At 45.7% G+C, this 19736-nt stretch overlaps 1 protein-coding gene across 1 annotated transcript; it reads right to left on the reverse strand.

The window, feature by feature from the left end:
- Nucleotides 1-3748: 3748 nt before the first annotated feature.
- On the reverse strand, nt 3749-19375 carry gdap2 (ganglioside induced differentiation associated protein 2). Its single transcript, XM_040201583.2, has 14 exons — nt 19120-19375; nt 18029-18360; nt 16454-16593; nt 16064-16217; nt 15707-15795; nt 15404-15480; nt 15116-15275; nt 13338-13488; nt 12647-12723; nt 10981-11057; nt 10753-10892; nt 7976-8030; nt 7343-7486; nt 3749-5230 (listed from the first exon to the last, which is right to left on the reverse strand). The coding sequence occupies exons 2-14, from the start codon at nt 18205-18207 to the stop codon at nt 5189-5191; spliced, it is 1485 nt and encodes a 494-aa protein (XP_040057517.2). The 5' UTR covers nt 18208-18360; nt 19120-19375; the 3' UTR covers nt 3749-5188.
- Nucleotides 19376-19736: the final 361 nt, after the last annotated feature.

Here is a 19736-nt window from a genome sequence, read left to right on the forward strand (position 1 = left end):
TGGTTTGAGCCCCGGCTGCCCCATGTTGAAGTGTCCCTGAGCAAGACACCAAACCCCTAATTGCTCCTCGGGCAAAAATGTAATGTAAATGTAATCATATGGGTTAAAAATGTAGTCGCTTTGGATAAAGCATCAGCTAAATGACCCGTAGTTCTTGTAGTTGCTTGAGGATCTTCTTCTTTATTCTTCTACTAAAGTGAAAGTACTCAACCAGTACAGAATTACACACTGTTGGGGGGGAGAGCGAACACATGCTCTCTTTGAAACCCTGCCACATCTGGGCTGTTGATATGATACAGACCGCACAGTTCACCAACGCGCACACACACACACACACACACACACACACAGATGCTAGCTGGCTCGTGAACTGTTTGGTGATGAGATATTGCCTCCAGCTGAAGCAACATCTGCTCGGGTGGGTTTCCATATGGAATCTGTGTGTGATGTTTGTTGTACTGAGGTGGTTTTAGACCAGTTTGATCAAGACTGAAATACATTCACTCCACTTCTCTCTCGATTTATTCCCTCAGTAAACATCGTAAACATGAGTTTATGGTCTCAGCATGATGTTCATTTAGTAAATGATGGTCCATTCAGAGTCAAACAGACCGATGCTTTAGGGTGGAGCTACAGGCTGATTGACAGGTCTCTACTAGACCATAAACAGGTGATGCTTTGAGGGGGGGCGGAGCTACATGCTGATTGACAGGTCTCAAATAGACCTTAGTGATGCTTTAGGGCGGAGCTACATGCCGATTGACAGGTCTCTAATAGACCTTAGTGATGCTTTAGGGCGGAGCTACATGCCGATTGACAGGTCTCTAATAGACCTTAGTGACGCTTTAGGGCAGCGCTACATGCCGATTGACAGGTCTCTAATAGACCTAAGTGATGCTTTAGGGCGGAGCTACATGCCGATTGACAGGTCTCTAATAGACCTTAGTGATGCTTTAGGGCGGAGCTACAAATGCCGATTGACAGGTCTCTAATAGACCTTAGTGATGCTTTAGGGCGGAGCTACATGCCGATTGACAGGTCTCTAATAGACCTTATTGATGCTTTAGGGCGGAGCTACAAATGCCGATTGACAGGTCTCTACTAGACCTTAGTGATGCTTTAGGGCGGAGCTACATGCCGATTGACAGGTCTCTAATAGACCTTAGTGATGCTTTAGGGCGGAGCTACAAATGCCGATTGACAGGTCTCTAATAGACCTTAGTGATGCTTTAGGGCGGAGCTACAAATGCCGATTGACAGGTCTCTAATAGACCTTAGTGATGCTTTAGGGCGGAGCTACAAATGCCGATTGACAGGTCTCTAATAGACCTTAGTGATGCTTTAGGGCGGAGCTACATGCCGATTGACAGGTCTCTACTAGACCTTAGTGATGCTTTAGGGCAGAGCTACATGCCGATTGACAGGTCTCTAATAGACCTTATTGATGCTTTAGGGCGGAGCTACAAATGCCGATTGACAGGTCTCTAATAGACCTTAGTGATGCTTTAGGGCGGAGCTACAAATGCCGATTGACAGGTCTCTAATAGACCTTAGTGATGCTTTAGGGCGGAGCTACATGCCGATTGACAGGTCTCTAATAGACCTTATTGATGCTTTAGGGCGGAGCTACAAATGCCGATTGACAGGTCTCTAATAGACCTTAGTGATGCTTTAGGGCGGAGCTACAAATGCCGATTGACAGGTCTCTAATAGACCTTAGTGATGCTTTAGGGCGGAGCTACATGCCGATTGACAGGTCTCTAATAGACCTTAGTGACGCCCTAAAGCATCACCTGGGACTGTGATCCAGACTGTGACCTTGACCTCTACCGAACACACATTCCAACGGGTCAGACGACCTCCACGTGCACTCCAACGTGCACTCCAACGTTCCCCATCTGTTTTTTCTGCCCCGCTGCTGATTACAGACACGGACAGTTTTTGATCGTGTTGATCATCTGGAAATGTGACTTGTTCCGTGGCTCGAGGGCTTCCTCGATCCCGTCGAATTCTGAGCTTCAAAGGACACGTGGAGTCTAATAGACGTGAGCTCATTCCAGCCATGAAAAAACCCTCTTTGCATCCACACATGGAATCTGACCGTGTGCGTAAAAGTGTGTTTTTCTGTCCTCGGCTGGAAGTCTGCATCTCATTTGAGGCCGTTAAGCGGAGTTGGATTGAACGTGGGAACCTTCTGCTGTACGAGAGGCCGGCGGGTGCGTTCGTGTGATTCACAGCACTTTCCTCCCTGCAGGCAGGCGGCGCCGCTCTGGATCGACAGAGGAGAAACGCCGCGGTCATCGGCGAGGTGAGTGACGGGTTCCCTGCAGGTGTGTGAGAGGACGCGCTGACATGGATGGAAAGGTCTCTCATCGTTTTTCAACGCTGGCTTAAGAAGGCGCCTGATAACTCGTGTCCTTTGAGGTCCATGAAAGACGGATTGTCTCCTCCACTGTCTTTGATCCAGGTAGAACCAAAAGGGAGATTAAGGAGGCGAGCAGGTAGGTGGGAGGGTTTTTAATCAGCAGGTGTTCATCCTCCTTCTTCACCGGGTCCTGAAGGAGGAAAGACTCCGGGTTAGATGTCTGTCCTCCAGGTAGGATACACATCAGTAGTTAATTTACGTAATGATGCCAAAGATATGAAGATCTTTTTAAGAGTCGTAAAACCAGAGAGAAGCGGAAATGTAAATGCCACATATTTAAAATGTCACTGAAGATATTCAATTAATTTCATTTTGAAGAGCCTGAATTTGCCTCAGAGGGTTTTACCGTCATCGCCGGTCCTGAAATAAAGAACCCTGCAAAGGGCAGAAGGAGTTCGTCCATAAGACGTCACAGCATGTAGGACATTCACATGTCAATTTCAATGAAGCTGCTGCTGTCGCTCTTTCTTCTGACCCGAGGAGGATCAGCTGCTGCAGGAGAACCTGCTCAGCAGCGTTCCTCTGGTGGGAACATCTTCTCTCATCACATTTCCGGGTCCCGATTTTTTTTGTTTTCTTTTCCTTGTTTACGACGTCCATTCAGCACATTTAAGATCATCCACTAACCACAATACCAGCCTTTCAGATGCCTCCTGTTCATTTATTATCATAGTACATTTATATCAAGTATCATAATTCACAATAAGTCATAGTACATTCCGTTGGTCTTTGATCTTCTCTGATGTAACATCGGTGTTTTGGATTTTTTTGTTTCCTTTTCCTTGTTTTCAGCACACGATCATTTGGCACATTTGACAAATCCTCTCATCCATTTATTTACCTCGCGTGGTGTGAATGGTCATAAAAAACAATCACGGACGTCATTATGAAAGTCAAATCATTGTTTGCCCGAAATATCATAAAGTCAAGTGAAGTCAGGTCAAGGTTTGACCTTCATCTGGATGAACAGCAGTTGTGTGTCTATGTGTATATATATATATATATATATTTATATATATATATATATATATATATATATATATAAACGTATCTGGTTTTATTGCTGCAGAGAATTTGCTGGGTTTCCAGATGTTTGGTTCCAGCTGTTCAGCTGAACCGGAGGTGACCTTTGACCTTGAAACCAGAACACATGTTTGTGAATAAACTTCAACTGTAGCTCAAATGTAACAAACATCACTGTTGGTTTGAAGAATAGAAAAAAACAAATGATCCACTTCTCAAAAGTTATATAATAATTTGGAAATTTAAGCTGAGTTTTAATGAGTAAACGGTTTTGAAAAGGACAAACAGGAAATGAAAAACTTTCAGACGAAAATCATTTTAATATGTGTGTATTAATATATATATACATATATATACATACATACATACATATACACACAATTTATTATGTATATAAAAAAACAGTAACCGTAAATGTAAATCATTAAATGAAAAAAAGAAAACACACATTTCCAAAGTTTGGTTCTACTTTCTTACATTCCGACATAATCACAGATTGATTCTTTTCTTCCAATAATCAGCAGCTGCATTTATAACAATTGTCAAATTGAGGCTTCAGATGTGAATTTTCTTTGTAAAGAACAAGTCGAGAACCTTTTACTCCACCAGGAATCATCTCAACGTTTCACAGGTTCGTTTATTAAAGAACTACAGCCATCGAGAGGAAAGTCCGGAATGGTTTAAAGAATCCCCGACAGGTGAGAACACGCGTGTCAGGGACACATGTTACCTCACCTTAGTTACCCCCTTCTGGTTCGCCCACCCTTAAAGGGACAGTACACCCAAAAATCTATGGTGGCGATTATCAATGCAGATGGTTGCCGTGGCGATGTCTGGCTGTCCGCTCCACGTAAGAGCAGCAAAACGCAGACACTCAACATCTGGCACCTTTATATTAGACCTCTCTGCTAAATGCTTATTTCTTTGAATTAACTGGTGAACTGTACCTTTTAAATAAAGAGTGAATACCAGAGGCAGCATTTCACACCATGTGACCTGAATAGACAGAAGACAGTAAGTCAGGAGGGAGAATATTGATTGTGGTCGACTGGTGTTGCTTTCTTGCATTAGACAGCTTCATTGTTCATCTCCCCAGTGGCTCGGGTGACGTAAACTCTTCCTGGTGATTGATACGCAAAGTGTTTGTAGAGTGACGCAAAACAAGAACTTCTCCAACCTCATTTAAGTGAATACGGAAACATTGTGTGAGACGTGTTCTTCACAAGCAGCCGTCTATGTGCCCCCCCCCCCCCCCCCCCCCCCCCCCCCCCCCACCGGCTTCCAGTCTTCTGGATGCTGCACATCTTGCACGAGAGTGGGATCGATTTTAGCAGCAAACTCCAGAAGAGGAAGCAAATAAGTCGTGAAAAATGGACAAGTATTTCTTGCTAAATGGGTTGAACGCAACTTATAATGTATGAATGTATGTTAACACGATGCGGAGCTAACCGGGGCGTCACAGAAAGAGACCCAGCGGACATCCGGTCGGAACCACGTCGCCCTGCTTGTTTAGGACGATCTTCATATTGAGGGAACCTCTGAATGAGAAGCATTTCTAAATCCAGAAACCATTAGCAGGTCCACAAATAGCCGGTGGCCAGAGAGCGACCGCTCAGCCTGAGCGTGACGTATGAAGGAGAGCCCCCCCCCCTCCATGAAAGGTCAGAGCCTTTAAGAGGAGGTCAAGACTTCACATCCAGACGGGGACGACGTGTCCGTAGAAAAGGTCCCAGCGTCCTGTCACAGGCCGGAGGACTGAGGGCGGCGGAACGGTCCGTTCACCTGCGGGGGGGGGGGGGGGGGGGGGGGGTACATCTTTAAACATCCAGAAGTTCATGATTTCATTGAATATGATGCATTCATGTAGATAAAACCAGCCGACTAAAGACTGGTTTAGAATAACAGACTGACTACAGTAAGATTGGAAGGAGAACCGGTACTTGGAATGCCGACAGGACAGAGTGTCACAGCGCTGACATAATTACTCTTTAATGACTAATTCAATAAAATGACACACCTCACCTACTCTGAGGGACAACAGTGGTGGAAAGAAAGTAATTACAGTTATTACCAGTCACCGTGACAACCAGACTAAAGCTTATAAAAGAAACTAAATATTCGTTGGACAGAACAGGGCTGTTTTTTGTGTTTTTGTCCCTTTTAGAACGGGAGCCTTTCAGTTGTTTTATATCTTTTCAACCCAACGAGTTCACACGTAACTCGAGCTCACCTGTTCTTCTCTCACGCTGCTTATTAGCGTTGTATAACACACACACACACACACACACACACACACACACACACACACACACACACACAGGCGTTTGATGAATAGAGTTTAGGATTAAAAGGCGTAAACACGCTTCAGATTTTAAATTTGGGAGGTTTCCATTGAAAGATGATAACTGGAGAGAGAAAATTAGAATGTTGCTTTCAACTTGAAAGACATTTCAAGTTGAAATATATAGATCTCTATGTTTTAGGCCTAATGTAATATATACACACATGAGTCATTGATACGTTAATATCCATATTTCTGAGGTAAAACAAAGGCCCACCAGGGAGGAGGAGGAGGATCAACCAGGAGACAACCTCCGGTTCAGAGTGAAGTTAAAGCCACTGACCAGCAGGGGGCGACTCCTCTGCTCCCATAGACGTCTATGAGGAAATGACTCTACTTCTCTGTAGTGACCAGCAGGGGGCGACTCCTCTGCTCCCATAGACGTCTATGAGGAAATGACTCTACTTCTCTGTAGTGACCAGCAGGGGGCGACTCCTCTGCTCCCATAGACGTCTATGAGGAAATGACTCTACTTCTCTGTAGTGACCAGCAGGGGGCGACTCCTCTGCTCCCATAGACGTCTATGAGGAAATTACTCTACTTCTCTGTAGTGACCAGCAGGGGGCGACTCCTCTGCTCCCATAGACGTCTATGAGGAAATGACTCTACTTCTCTGTAGTGACCAGCAGGGGGCGACTCCTCTGCTCCCATAGACGTCTATGAGGAAATGACTCTACTTCTCTGTAGTGACCAGCAGGGGGCGACTCCTCTGCTCCCATAGACGTCTATGAGGAAATAAACTCTACTTCTCTGTAGTGACCAGCAGGGGGCGACTCCTCTGCTCCCATAGACGTCTATGAGGAAATGACTCTACTTCTCTGTAGTGACCAGCAGGGGGCGACTCCTCTGCTCCCATAGACGTCTATGAGGAAATGACTCTACTTCTCTGTAGTGACCAGCAGGGGGCGACTCCTCTGCTCCCATAGACGTCTATGAGGAAATGACTCTACTTCTCTGTAGTGACCAGCAGGGGGCGACTCCTCTGCTCCCATAGACGTCTATGAGGAAATGACTCTACTTCTCTGTAGTGACCAGCAGGGGGCGACTCCTCTGCTCCCATAGACGTCTATGAGGAAATGACTCTACTTCTCTGTAGTGACCAGCAGGGGGCGACTCCTCTGCTCCCATAGACGTCTATGAGGAAATGACTCTACTTCTCTGTAGTGACCAGCAGGGGGCGACTCCTCTGCTCCCATAGACGTCTATGAGGAAATGACTCTACTTCTCTGTAGTGACCAGCAGGGGGCGACTCCTCTGCTCCCATAGACGTCTATGAGGAAATGACTCTACTTCTCTGTAGTGACCAGCAGGGGGCGACTCCTCTGCTCCCATAGACGTCTATGAGGAAATGACTCTACTTCTCTCTTGATTTATTCCCTCAGTAAACATTGTAAACATGAGTTTATGGTCTTCTTCTGTTCAGCATCATATTCACTTCACTTGGTAAATGATGGTCCACGAGTCAAACCCACCACAAAGCAGATTACGATTGAGGGCGGGGCTGCTGTGATTGACAGGTCTCTCTTCCAGAGGCGGTCATTGAGGGCGCTTACCCGGGCGTCGTACTCCAGCACAAACGGAGGAATGTCGATCTGCTCGGGTTTGATGTAGGTGAAGAGCTGCTGCAGGTTGTCCAGGTAGCGCACCTTGTCCTTCAACCCGGACACACTGAAGGTGGTGAAGAACCACGTGGACACCTGGAGGCGAGAGGGCGGATTGCAGATGTGATCTGGATGAACCGACCAACACACGGCTGTAGAGCGGAGGAACCAGAGGAACCTTTAACGAGGAGGGGGTTCCGGCAAAGAACCGGACACAAACCAGAAAGCTCCACCTATCAATCTAATCATAGGAACTTTAGTCCCTGATCAATGCAGGTTTTGTTGCACAATGAGTTTACCGTCAAGGAGCAATATGTGAAGTAAGTCATAATTAGTTTTGTGTCTAAGTGATAAAACTTTTGCAAATGCTTTAATGGAGGAAGATATCAAAAGTGAATCTACGGGAAGGCGTCTCCGCTGTGATACACGACGAAGTCTTAAAATACATCCGAAAATATGACTTCAGGCGGTTTTCATACGAATGTTCCCACATTGACAACATAAGCTGAAGAGAGAAACGTGGGCGGAGCAGCGCGAGGTGGATATTGATTTATTGAGGATCAATGAAAAGAGACGAGCCCTTACCTTAGAGCGAAATGATGGATGTACGAAGTAGAAGGCCTTTAGATTCTTCTTAAACCTGAAACACACAAACAGAGAGAACACTTGGCACGTCAGTGAAATGCAGCATCAGGTCATCTAGGCTCTCCTTGCTGCAAGATCTTCATCCTGCAGCCCACAGACACGATGCTGCACCAGGGTGGGATCCGTTATCTCCCTATTTCTACTTGTCAGAAGATCCCTAAAAGACGATAAACAGCTGTAGCCAGAAGCAGATGTGTGCATGCGTCAGAGCTCTGCTATTACAACACAGGACTGTTGCATTGTGGGACATGAACATGGGCACTTTGTCTGATCTGCACTACATATTGTTTGGTCCTATTGAAGGGGGGGGGGGTCATTAGTGGTGTAAAACACACAGCAAGATCGCCCACAATTACAGCCACATCTTTATTTCCTTTAAGGCCTTTGGCCTCTACAGATGTTTCTGTAATCTTCTTCTGTAGTGGGCAGATGTGCTCAGTTGATGCTCCAATGACCCCATCAGAGGTCACGATCACCTCAGCGGAAGGGGGGGGGGGGTCCGGAGATGGGACGAGAGGCTTCACCGGCCGAGACGGAATCGGAAGCAGAGGGTTTGACCGATGCTGATGTTGTTCTTCTTCCCTTCAATGAGAGCTCCTGGAACACGGATGCTAACGGAATAACGGGTTTCACCGACGCGCTGATGGTACAGAGCGCATTGGAGGAGGAGGCGCCGGCCCCTCAGCACAGCCTGCCTACACATTACTTCATCATCTAGAACTCGATCATTCAGAAGAAGCAGGGATGTGTCGCTCGTCTGCGGGCAGCAGTGCGGGCTGGACGGGGTTCCCCCCTCTTGCCACGAAAAGGGGAAGTTGAATGAGGGCGTCTTGGTTGCCGTGACGCTCTCCAATTCCTCCACACGACTCATCGATGAAAAGAACAGCGTTGCCTCGTCGGAGGGTTAAGGGGGTGTGGCCAAACCGAGCGAATGAGGGGGTTGAAAGGTGCTCGGAGTTCCCCTCTGACTCGGGAAACTTGTTCAGTTGCGATTACCAGGAAGGACAAACGTTTCTCTTTAACGCAGGTACAAAAATACTAAATGATTTTCTAGTTTCGATGTAAAATGCACAAGTTCATCACAGACTCGTGGTTCCTCCTCTGACCGCCGCCTGAAACCGAAAACCAGGGGAGGGAATCAGGTTTTTTAACCCATGGTGTCCTGCTCAGGGACACTTGGACACGCGCCACGAATTATATTATGAATATTTGTGCCCATGACGTAATATCGACACAGGCCTCGAAAGTCTGTTGTTGTTTAGATTTTTCTTTTAGAGCTTCCCCGTTTCTAGTCCTTTATCACGTTGTATGATTCACCTCTTACGTTCCTCTTTACACGCCGGGCCATATAAATATGGTTATCTGTACTTTTCACTACATTTTCCCTGATGAGAACTAAAGTTGTGTCCCCCGGTGTCCTCTTCCTCACTGCCATTCTTTGACCGAATTTTAAAAAAAGAAATCGTCATTGAAAGGGATCATCAAACAAAAGCGCTTCACAGCTGGTTTTTCTTTCCCAGAGGCAGGAACGCGGCGTTCTAATGAACTCTGAGGACCGCGTCCACTTCTGTTCCATCCCAATCAAGATATCAAAAACATGTGGTGCTGTCATCCAAAATGACAAGTCCATGTAAAGCTATGAAATGCATTTGGTGTTGAAGTTTGGAATATCAGCCTTTTTTCTGGTGACGTCCTGCTGCGGTGACACTTAAATAGGAAATATCTAGAGTGTAACTGAGGTTCTACCAGTACGAGAAGGACCAGCGCAGGAGGAGGGAGACGAGGTTCTTCATAGCTTAGAAATACGCAGCGCCGTGAGACATTTTGTACACAAATACTGTAAAAAAACAGAGAACTCACACTTCACTGCATCCTCCATGATAGAGACCTGAGACCTGTCAATCAGCACGTAGCCCCGCCCCAAAGCGCTCTACTTTATGGTCTATTAGAGACCTGTCACTCAGCGTGTAGCCCCGCCCCAAAGCTCCCTGCTTTATGGTCTATAAGAGACCTGTCACTCAGCGTGTAGCCCCGTCTCAAAGCGCCCTGCTTTATGGTCTATAAGAGACCTGTCAATCAGCATGTAGCCCCGCCTCAAAGCTCCCTGCTTTATGGTCTATTAGAGACCTGTCAATCAGCGTGTAGCCCCGCCCCAAAGCACCCTGCTTTATGGTCTATAAGAGACCTGTCACTCAGCGTGTAGCCCCGCCCCAAAGCACCCAGTTTTATGGTCTATTAGAGACCTGTCACTCAGCGTGTAGCCCCGCCCCAAAGCTCCCTGCTTTATGGTCTATTAGAGACCTGTCACTCAGCGTGTAGCCCCGCCCCAAAGCTCCCTGCTTTATGGTCTATTAGAGACCTGTCACTCAGCGTGTAGCCCCGCCCCAAAGCACCCGGCTTTATGGTCTATTAGAGACCTGTCACTCAGCGTGTAGCCCCGCCCCAAAGCTCCCTGCTTTATGGTCTATTAGAGACCTGTCACTCAGCGTGTAGCCCCGCCCCAAAGCACCCGGCTTTATGGTCTATTAGAGACCTGTCACTCAGCGTGTAGCCCCGCCTCAAAGCTTCCTGCTTTATGGTCTATTAGAGACCTGTCACTCAGCGTGTAGCCCCGCCTCAAAGCGCCCTGCTTTATGGTCTGGTAACAAAAAACGGAATATCCCCCCCCCCCCCTCCCGAGGCTTATTACGGCGTGGAGGTAAACGTGTCGGACTGACTTGGCGTCCACGATGTCGTAGAGGTTCTTGAGGAAGTCGGAGTCCAGGTGGTTGTGCTCTCCGGTCAGCGTGTGGAAGTAAACCATCACGTACTCCTTCACCGTGATGTGGTCCATGACGTGGATGAAGTACAGCAGCGCCTGCGAGCAGGAACGAACACGTGCACAAAAATTTAATGTAACCTCAACAAAAGCGTTTTATTTTGAAATACGCATCGTGTCATTTTACCTTTTCAATGTCGATGACGGTCACCGGGATGTTTCGTCCCACCAGAACCATCACTGTCCTGCCACACGTGTCCACACCTGGGGGACACACAAAATGAGACAATAAGATTTCACTGTGGGGTCTGAAAACTTATTTAGAAATTTTACAGAATATTTATTACTCTACTCTAATTAATTTATTCTACAGAAAGAAGAAACCCACATATTTGGGACATAAAACCTCCATTTCAAGTAAATCAGTTAGTTAAAGTTCCTTCAAACCTCCAACCAGTTGTTGATTAAGTGCCGAAAATTATTGTCTTTATGATCAGTTAAATTCTTTGGTTTATGCTCCTCATGTTTAATGCGATTCTTCTATTGGATGCATTTAGTTTTTTGACTTTTCGTTGAACAAAACTATGTGATGCACATTTGTTTTTTTTTGCCTTCAGTTCAGTAAATATCTCAGTCACCACGTTGGTGAATTCCAAAAAGCAGCCTTTGATGTGTCAGCGTTTAGTTCACTGCGCCGCTTTAAAGAACCCGTCGACACAAAGGAAAGTGACGACCTGTCGTCGCCGTGACAACGGCTCCTCCCCATCGCTGACTTTTTATTCTCACGTTGCCGTTTTATTCCTTTATTTATTTGTCTCTCTGGTGAATCCGATCATTTCCATTAAAAACAAACATCCGTCATCATGTTTGTTACACTCGGTTCTTTTATCGCACAGACGCACTTCAGATGTTTCCATGCTTGATTTTTGTCCAACATTCTGTTCCCGGTCTGAACTCTAGGTCTGATTCAAACAATAATTCATTGCTAATTAATTTCTTACATCGGAAATGAAAGACAAGCTTTGATAGATCTTCAAACACCATCTTTTAGGCGATGAGCCTCTTTTTAATAAGAAGAAATGGTCTGAACAGAAACAGAACTGAAGCTTCTCGTCGTCTTCTTCATGAGACGCGTCGAGAAGAAACAAATACTTTCAGAATCAGATTCTCTGCTTTTGATTGTTAAACATTGGTCACGGTAGTTTAAGGCCATTTATTCTCTCTAATTTGAGTTGAATATTGTTGATATTCAAATGAAACATTCTTAAATGTTAGAAATGCCTCATCTTTTAAAATATGTAATACTTGCATGTTATGTTATATATTTAAATATATAAATAAGACTTGTTTCACTCCATGAATCGGAAAACACTGACCGACACAAATGTATTTATGATTACATTTACTATGATTAATCTCTTAATGATTTAGAAACAAACCCCTCTGTAGAACCTCCAGCATCCAGAGAGGAGTGAAGCTTGATGACAGTGAGAACAGTGAGAACAAACTCAAGTTTAGTCACATGACCGACATTTTGAAGAGGGCCAAAGAATTAAAGAGTTGAAATGTGAAACTAGGAGGAGGGACTAAATTAGTCACAAAAACAATAAAATGTCAATTTAGAGGTTTTCTTTTCGCTGAATTGATCCACGCATTACAAAACCGTGTGTTTGCCCATTTGAGCAAGCTGACCTTTGAACCCTATAACAGAATGACTGGAGCTAAACTGTGGAGCAACATCGCCCCCTGCTGGTGACGGTCATCACACCGCCGAACATCTGAGACGCTGAAAGTCTATGGCTGCACCACAGTTGTGCTCACTGACTATTTATCTCCCGCGGCGTCACACGTACCGGTTTGATACAAGGCCTTCAGCGCGGCGACGTCGGACAGATCCTCGGCCCTCGCCCGACACAGCCAGCGGCCGTAGCTGCAGGAGAGGAACACCGAGCTTCAGCTTATTGTTCATGGGGCCAGAGAAGAGGTGCAGAGAAGTGACCCTACGTGGACCGAGGCGTGATGTAGAGACTCTGGTAGAGACCTGTCAATCACTGTGTAGTCCCGCCCTAAAGCCCCCCTGTTTATGGTCTGTTTGACTCTACATGGACCATAATTTAATGAATGAACATCATGCTGTATTAAAGAAGACTTGAAACTAGAGACTGAGACCATAAACTCATGTTTACAATGTTTACTGAGGGAATAAATCAAGAGAGAAGTAGAGTCATTTCCTCATAGACGTCTATGGGAGCAGAGGAGTCGCCCCCTGCTGGTCACTACAGAGAAGTAGAGTCATTTCCTCATAGACGTCTATGGGAGCAGAGGAGTCGCCCCCTGCTGGTCACTACAGAGAAGTAGAGTCATTTCCTCATAGACGTCTATGGGAGCAGAGGAGTCGCCCCCTGCTGGTCACTACAGAGAAGTAGAGTCATTTCCTCATAGACGTCTATGGGACCAGAGGAGTCGCCCCCTGCTGGTCAGTAGTGACTATTCATGTTCATGTCAATGAATGAATAACATTTCATCGATCCCCACCCCTCTTACTTCCTCTGGTGTTGTTTCAAGATGGCCGCCTCTGACATCTGGCCTTGCAGGATCAGTTTCCGCTGTTTGTCCACGTCTCCCTCCATGCGGGCAAAAGCGTGGTTGCCCACCTGACCGAGGTCCGACTTGAGACTCTCCTCTTCAGAATCCTCTACACACACAAACAAACAAACGTTTGATAGACATCGATGGCTTTAATGGGCTTGTTGGAGGATCAGACACAACAGCTATGGTTCGATGGAAATGCTCCCTAATCGGCCTCATCTCGTGTTTATTTATTTCATTGATGCTAAATGATCTGCGAGCATGACACTCTGATTTTAGAAGTATTCTTGTTTCTCATCCCAGAAAAACACCTGCATGTCCGTACACGTGTCCCCACATCTCCTCCACACGCGTGTCCGTCGGCGTGTTTACACCAGCGTGTTTGTTACTGGGTTGCACTCACAGGCAGCCAGTAAATATTATGCTGGACCGGCAGGTCAATGGAGGCCGAGGGGCTGGAACCCGCTAACACGAGGGCTGCTGTCACGTTCACAAGCCTCTTTCGCCTGACAATAACGTTTAAGACAAAAGCGTCCTTTTCCTTCTTCTTTGCCCGTTTTATCTCCATGGAACTGAGCCCAGTAGTGCACATGGAGGCGTGAGAGGGTTTATGCTCCTCCCACAGACTGCACACGAGAAGTGGACTTGAAGTCATCCATTGGTTTGTGGACTGATGTTTCCCGTTCGGACTGAGGGGGTGCGTCCGGATACCTGTCAGTCAGCGTGTAGCCCCGCCCTAAAGCGTCCCCTGCTCTGTGGCCGGTTTGACTCAACATGGACCATAATCTACTAAATGAACATCATGCTGTGCTGAAGACGACGTGAAACTAGAGACTGAGACCATAAACTCATGTTTACAAGGTTTACTGAGGGAATAAATCCAGAGAGAAGTGGAGTCATTTACAGACAGACTTCTATTCTGTAAAAAGCATCATATGATGAAGTTGAGGCTTTTTTTGCTTCTCACGGCTTCCTTTCATTTCAAAGGGTCCTTGCATGGGATGTGGCGCCATCTAGTGGCGACGTTACAGATTACAAGTTCAAATTCCTCTCGATTACCTGACTGGGCGACAAATGGCGACCGGTGATTCGGTCTGTCAAAACATTTGGAATTCTCTGTGTAAGAATGTCACTTAAACTGCGAAAGAACAAATGTCACTCGTCACTTTGTCACTTGTTCGATTGTGCACTTTATGTTTAATATTTTTTAAACTTTTTAAATACTTTACATTTTTAACTTTAACTTTATTCCCTTGTTTTATACTAACCCATAGCCTTATTCTACTAAGCCACTGCATTAGCATTTTACTTTATTTTATTACTGCTGTCTTGTTGTCTATTGTTACACTGTCTGTCGCGCACCAACCGCAAAGACAAATTCCTTGTATGTTTGACGTATTTTGGCAATAAATGTTTCCTGGTTCCTGAAAAGGTTTCTGTGTGTGGGAGTGAGGAAATAATGCAGCGGAAATAAATAATAAATTACGCATGTGTGACTCTTACAGGCACATCAGCTGCTCTTGGACCCTTTTTTTTATTGACACAAGGAAAATTCAATTGCTTAGTTAATTAATTAAATGTCAACCCCGCGGCAAAAAAATTTAAATAAAACATCCTACCTTTAATAAAAAGATAGCTGCCATGAAGTGAAGCACATTACGAGCCGTTCCTAATGACAGGATTTATAAATATATAGACAGAAACTAAAATATATCAAATAAAGGCACGAGTACCTTCCAGGGTGCCGGGTTTCTCTGCGATGCGGATCTGTCTCTCCGGGACGACGGGCTCCCCCTCGGAGTTGCCGATGTCGCCTGGGAGGAGAGGAAGGAAGGCCTTCTCCTCCTCCTCGGAGCGAGGGAAGTACAGAGGGAGGAGCTTCCTGTACACCGGCTGCGAGGACACACAAAACAGATTCACGCCGATGACCCGAACATACAAAAGAAGGTGGAACAATGGATTCAAATACGTCACTGAAACGAATTCAAGCGCGGTTGCGGTGTTTGGGAAGTGGCACACACCTCCTCCGCGTCCGACACGGCGAACACAACGGCCTCCAGGCGGTTCCCGTGGTTCTCCAGGAACCTGCGCACCGTTCCTGTTAACGCGCAGACACACACCCGCTACCTGACATATTACCACAATTAAAAGAGCATCTATCATGAAACGTTCGTCACGAGTTCCAAATGTCTGCTGGTTTCCAAAAGTCAGACAATCACAAACCGACCCATTTATAAATGTAGTCTCGTGGCTTTGAGGAAGGTAACAGCTGCGGAGTGTGTGCGTGTGTTTAAAGAAGCGAGTGTAACAGGTGTGTGTCTCACTGAAGGCGATGTGTGTGGCGTCCTCCAGCGGGTATCCTCTTTTGGTCGTGCTCACCACACAGAAGCCGACGGACGCCATCGACTGCTCTCTGAGGGAAGAGAGCGGAAAAAAACAAGCCATCACGCACACAACAACACGCACACACAAACCTCCAAAGACAGAAAAACGTCCCCGGTTGATTCTTAGGTGTCTATTAAATATGTAAATCGAATTGCAACCTTTGGTGAATTCAGGAGAAATCTACAGACCTAAATTCACCAAAGTAGTAGAAGTAAACATCTTAATTTCATCAGTCTGGAAGAACTCCTCTGTGGAACAGAGCCGGTGGGTTCCGGTGGGTTCCGGTGGGTTCTTACGCGGCCAGCTGCATGGTGTTCCTGTAGCAGCTGTACAGCGAGCTCTCCGCCGCCGTGCGGTACTTGGATTTGAACTTTGGCCCCACCGTGTGGACGATGAATCGCGCCGCCAGGTTGAAGCCTTTGGTCAGCTTGGCCTCGCCGGTCCGGCACCCTGCACGAAAACACACACGAGATTACGGGATGAGATTCACGCCTGACGTGTTACGCGCCAGAAGAAGACTGAAGAAAAAAAGTGTTATTTAATTTAATTTAATTCTAAATAAAGTCAATAAGAAGATCGGTTTGAAAAAGGAGCTGGTAGAATTAAATACATCTTTCTAAAATTTGATACTTTTTCTAACCCCGCCTCCTTCGGGTCTAACTCCGCCTCCGGCTCCTCCCCCGTACCTTTGAGTTTGAGCAGCTCGTCCCGGAGCTCGGGTCCGGCCTGCTGGTGCACGCTGTCGGAGACGGGGTTCTTGTCGCTCAGCGACTCGTTGCTGGTGTTCACGATGGCGGTGCAGTTCAGCAGCGCGATGTCACCTCGGCTGTAATGTGCAGACCAAAAAAAAAAAAAAAGAAGATTGATCCGGATATCTAATGTTTCCACGCACATTTTAAGGCCAGTGAATGATTCTTATGCAATAGTGTTATGTTCATCGTTGTGTTCTAGTCAATGTTTTTTTACTCTCTTGAAGAGAAGATCTGAAAGTCTTCACAGAGAAAACAAATGCAAATGGAATCAAGCTACAATATGAATTTCCACCATATTTAATACACTTTTGGATAAAGGAATTGTGGATTTCATCATTTAATATGAATAAATCTGTGTCTCTATGTAATGCTTCATTAACTAGTTCAGTGTTTTTATTGCACTAAATCGCCAAATGTCAGCAAAGCCGCCTCATTGAAATATCCGAACCGCGACTGTGTGACTGCACACATTCATCATTTATATTTCACTTTGGTTGTAAAAAGCTCACATGCACAATAAAACAAAAAGGTAAACACACGGGGCGTTTATATCCCAACCGAGCGTCCCTCCATCCTTGGCAAGTGGTTTAAATAAATAAAATAAAAATCAGTTACACCCTTGTAGCATGTTAAATCATGCTAGTTGTGTAATAAGCCATTTATCTTTCAAGAATCCTTCCATTCAACTGTCAAGAGAGCAAACGCATAAACATAATATGAGGAAAAGCGAATGAAGCTGATTTGCATCAGCTGGTTTGCACACAATAAACTTAAATAACTTAAGTCTAAGGTATCGGATCAGGACAGAGAAAGAGTTTAAAGCATCAGAGATGCTCGCCGCCACAAGCTGCAGGAATGTGCAGAACAAGGCGCTCACAGAGGAACGCCACGGTCACAGGTTCCTGCACAAAGGGGATTTGTGTGTGTGTGTGTGTGTGGGGAGGGGGGGGGGGGGTAGAACACGTGAAGAGACGAAACCCACAAAAAGAGTTGCTCTCTGCTCCTTTCAATAATCAACAGAGTAGCATTCACTCTTTGTAAGGAAGCGGACCCGGACTCCACTTCCAGGTCAAAGGGCACACGAGGAAAGCTGAAGCGCGTGGTGGTCAGAAGGACGACTCGGAGACGTCAGCATCTAGCCTGGATCACTTTACAGCGTAACGGCCAAGCACGTATTCACGAGAGCCCCACCTCAGCGTCAGAGTAGTTCTGATGACATTTGGCTTCACGCCTGAAATATGGAAACAATAAAGATTTGACGAGCTGCCGAATGAGGTGACGTCGCCACGGACACGCTGCTCCTCAGTGGAAGATCAAACTCTTTACTCTGCATGAAAGAGGCTCTCATTCTACACAGGTGCTGGTTCTCTCTGGCCTCCCGTTCCCCCCCCAGCGGGACGTCCTGGGTCTCCAGAGAGGAGACCCTTCTCACTGCCGCCTGCTTCCATCCCAGCAAAAACAGATCCGTCGCCGGCAGCAACAGAGTGAAGGAAGCGGCGTGTGACTCACAAGAGGATGATCTTGCGGTTGATGTCGGCTCTGAAGGGGAAGGGCGAGGGGAAGACCTCCTGGCCGAGCAGGCTGTCCCTCCGGTCCAGCGGCGTCTCCTCCTCGTCTCCCAGCTGCTGCTGCCAGGTGGGGAGCGTCTGGATGTCCACGAACTGGGAGCGAGCGCCCAGAGGGTCCATCCCGCCGCCGGCTGCGGAAACCAGAAGGTCGGTCACTCGTGTGGTGACGGAGGTTCCCCTCAGGACGCCGTGACGGAGGTTCCTCTCAGGACGCCGTGACGGAGGTTCCTCTCAGGACGCCGTGACGGAGGTTCCTCTCAGGACGCCGTGACGCTAATCAATGAACAAATTAGTTCCACTGCTTCAACGGCATTCATCTTATTTTCATTATTAATCACTTTTATCAATAAAATGTCAGAGAAATAAATCCAATTCTCCTTCTAGATTTAATTTAAAAGGTCTTACCAGCCATCTGAATAATTAAAAGAAAAACATTGATTAAATAGACTGAATAATAACTGAAATAATTTGATGATTTGACACTTTCCTCTTGGTTTTATCATTCTAAGTTAAAAATTAATCAATAAACAGCAACAATTCTGATATTTCAAACAATTCAAAAATTATGAATCAAGGATAAATGTGAAACATTTACGCCTCGTAATTACATTATTTGGTTCTTTCCTTCACTATGCATCAACTTAAATAAAAAAAATAGGTTTAATGTTGTTCTAAAGGGAACAATATGTATATATTTGTGAATATAATTGTAAGTTTAACTATAATCCATCTTTAAATTAAGAAACCAGGATGTTTCCCTAAAACGTGACGCTTTATTTCGTTTCCTACATTTACTGCTTATAAGACAACCGCACATTCATTTAATGTGTTCACCACTGTGCTTTAACATCTGCATTATATTGAATAAACCAAAAAACAGCAATAACGAGCTAAATAAGAAGCTGCTGACACAACAGAACTCCCCCGTCTTCCTAAACACATTATCCACGACACAATATTTGCTTTATATTCCGATTAAAACAGTAGTTTGACCCCTTTTTTCAGCTAAATCAGCAGTTAACTGTGACCCACCTCGCCAGTTGAATTTCCTCCAGGCAGTTGAGGCGAAAAATAGAAACTTAAAATGATCAATAAGTCCGGACACGACAGCGTGTGGACTCAGGAGATATTTCCCTCCTCCTGGGATCGCATACTAACGCAGAGCTGTGGCCAAAGCGGTCAGAAATTCAGTGTAAAAGTCGGTTTTACTCAGTTAGCCAGTAAGCTAGGTGCCGCTTGCTGCAGAGTGAAGCTAACTGGAGGAACGGCAGCAGCATCCGGCTGTGACTTTCAGAATAAAGGTTCGTGGGCTTTTATCTCTTGATTGTGCAATGAAATGCTTGAAGTGGAAATATGCACAGCAAGAATACTGCATACAACAGAGGCAGTATAGTATGCACTGTAACATAGATGAATGTACACGGCGGAAAATGAACAAAAACTAAGGTAAAAGACCTCCATATTAGAAGAAATACTAAGAAACATATATGTTTCATGAATGGACGCAAAATGTGTTCAACTAAACATAAAAGTGCACTGTTTAATGGATGTAAAGATGCTGATAGTGTCAAATAACCATTTTGTTTTTATTGTGGTTATTTATAATATTTCCTCGTTATTTACATTCTGATAGACCAATAAACCAAAGC

The sequence above is a fragment of the Gasterosteus aculeatus genome, chromosome 16 (assembly GCF_964276395.1).
Source record: "Gasterosteus aculeatus chromosome 16, fGasAcu3.hap1.1, whole genome shotgun sequence".
Classification (NCBI taxonomy): Eukaryota; Metazoa; Chordata; class Actinopteri; order Perciformes; family Gasterosteidae; genus Gasterosteus; species Gasterosteus aculeatus.

Coding starts and splice junctions, on each gene's coding strand:
- gdap2 (XM_040201583.2), bottom strand. CDS start 18,207: ATGGACCCTCTGGGCGCTCGCTCCCAGTTCGTGGACATCCAGACGCTC. Junction 15,481..15,706: donor CGCCACACACATCGCCTTCA/GTGAGACACACA, acceptor GCGCGTTAACAG/GAACGGTGCGCAGGTTCCTG. Junction 7,487..7,975: donor ATCCATCATTTCGCTCTAAG/GTAAGGGCTCGT, acceptor TCTCGCCTCCAG/GTGTCCACGTGGTTCTTCAC.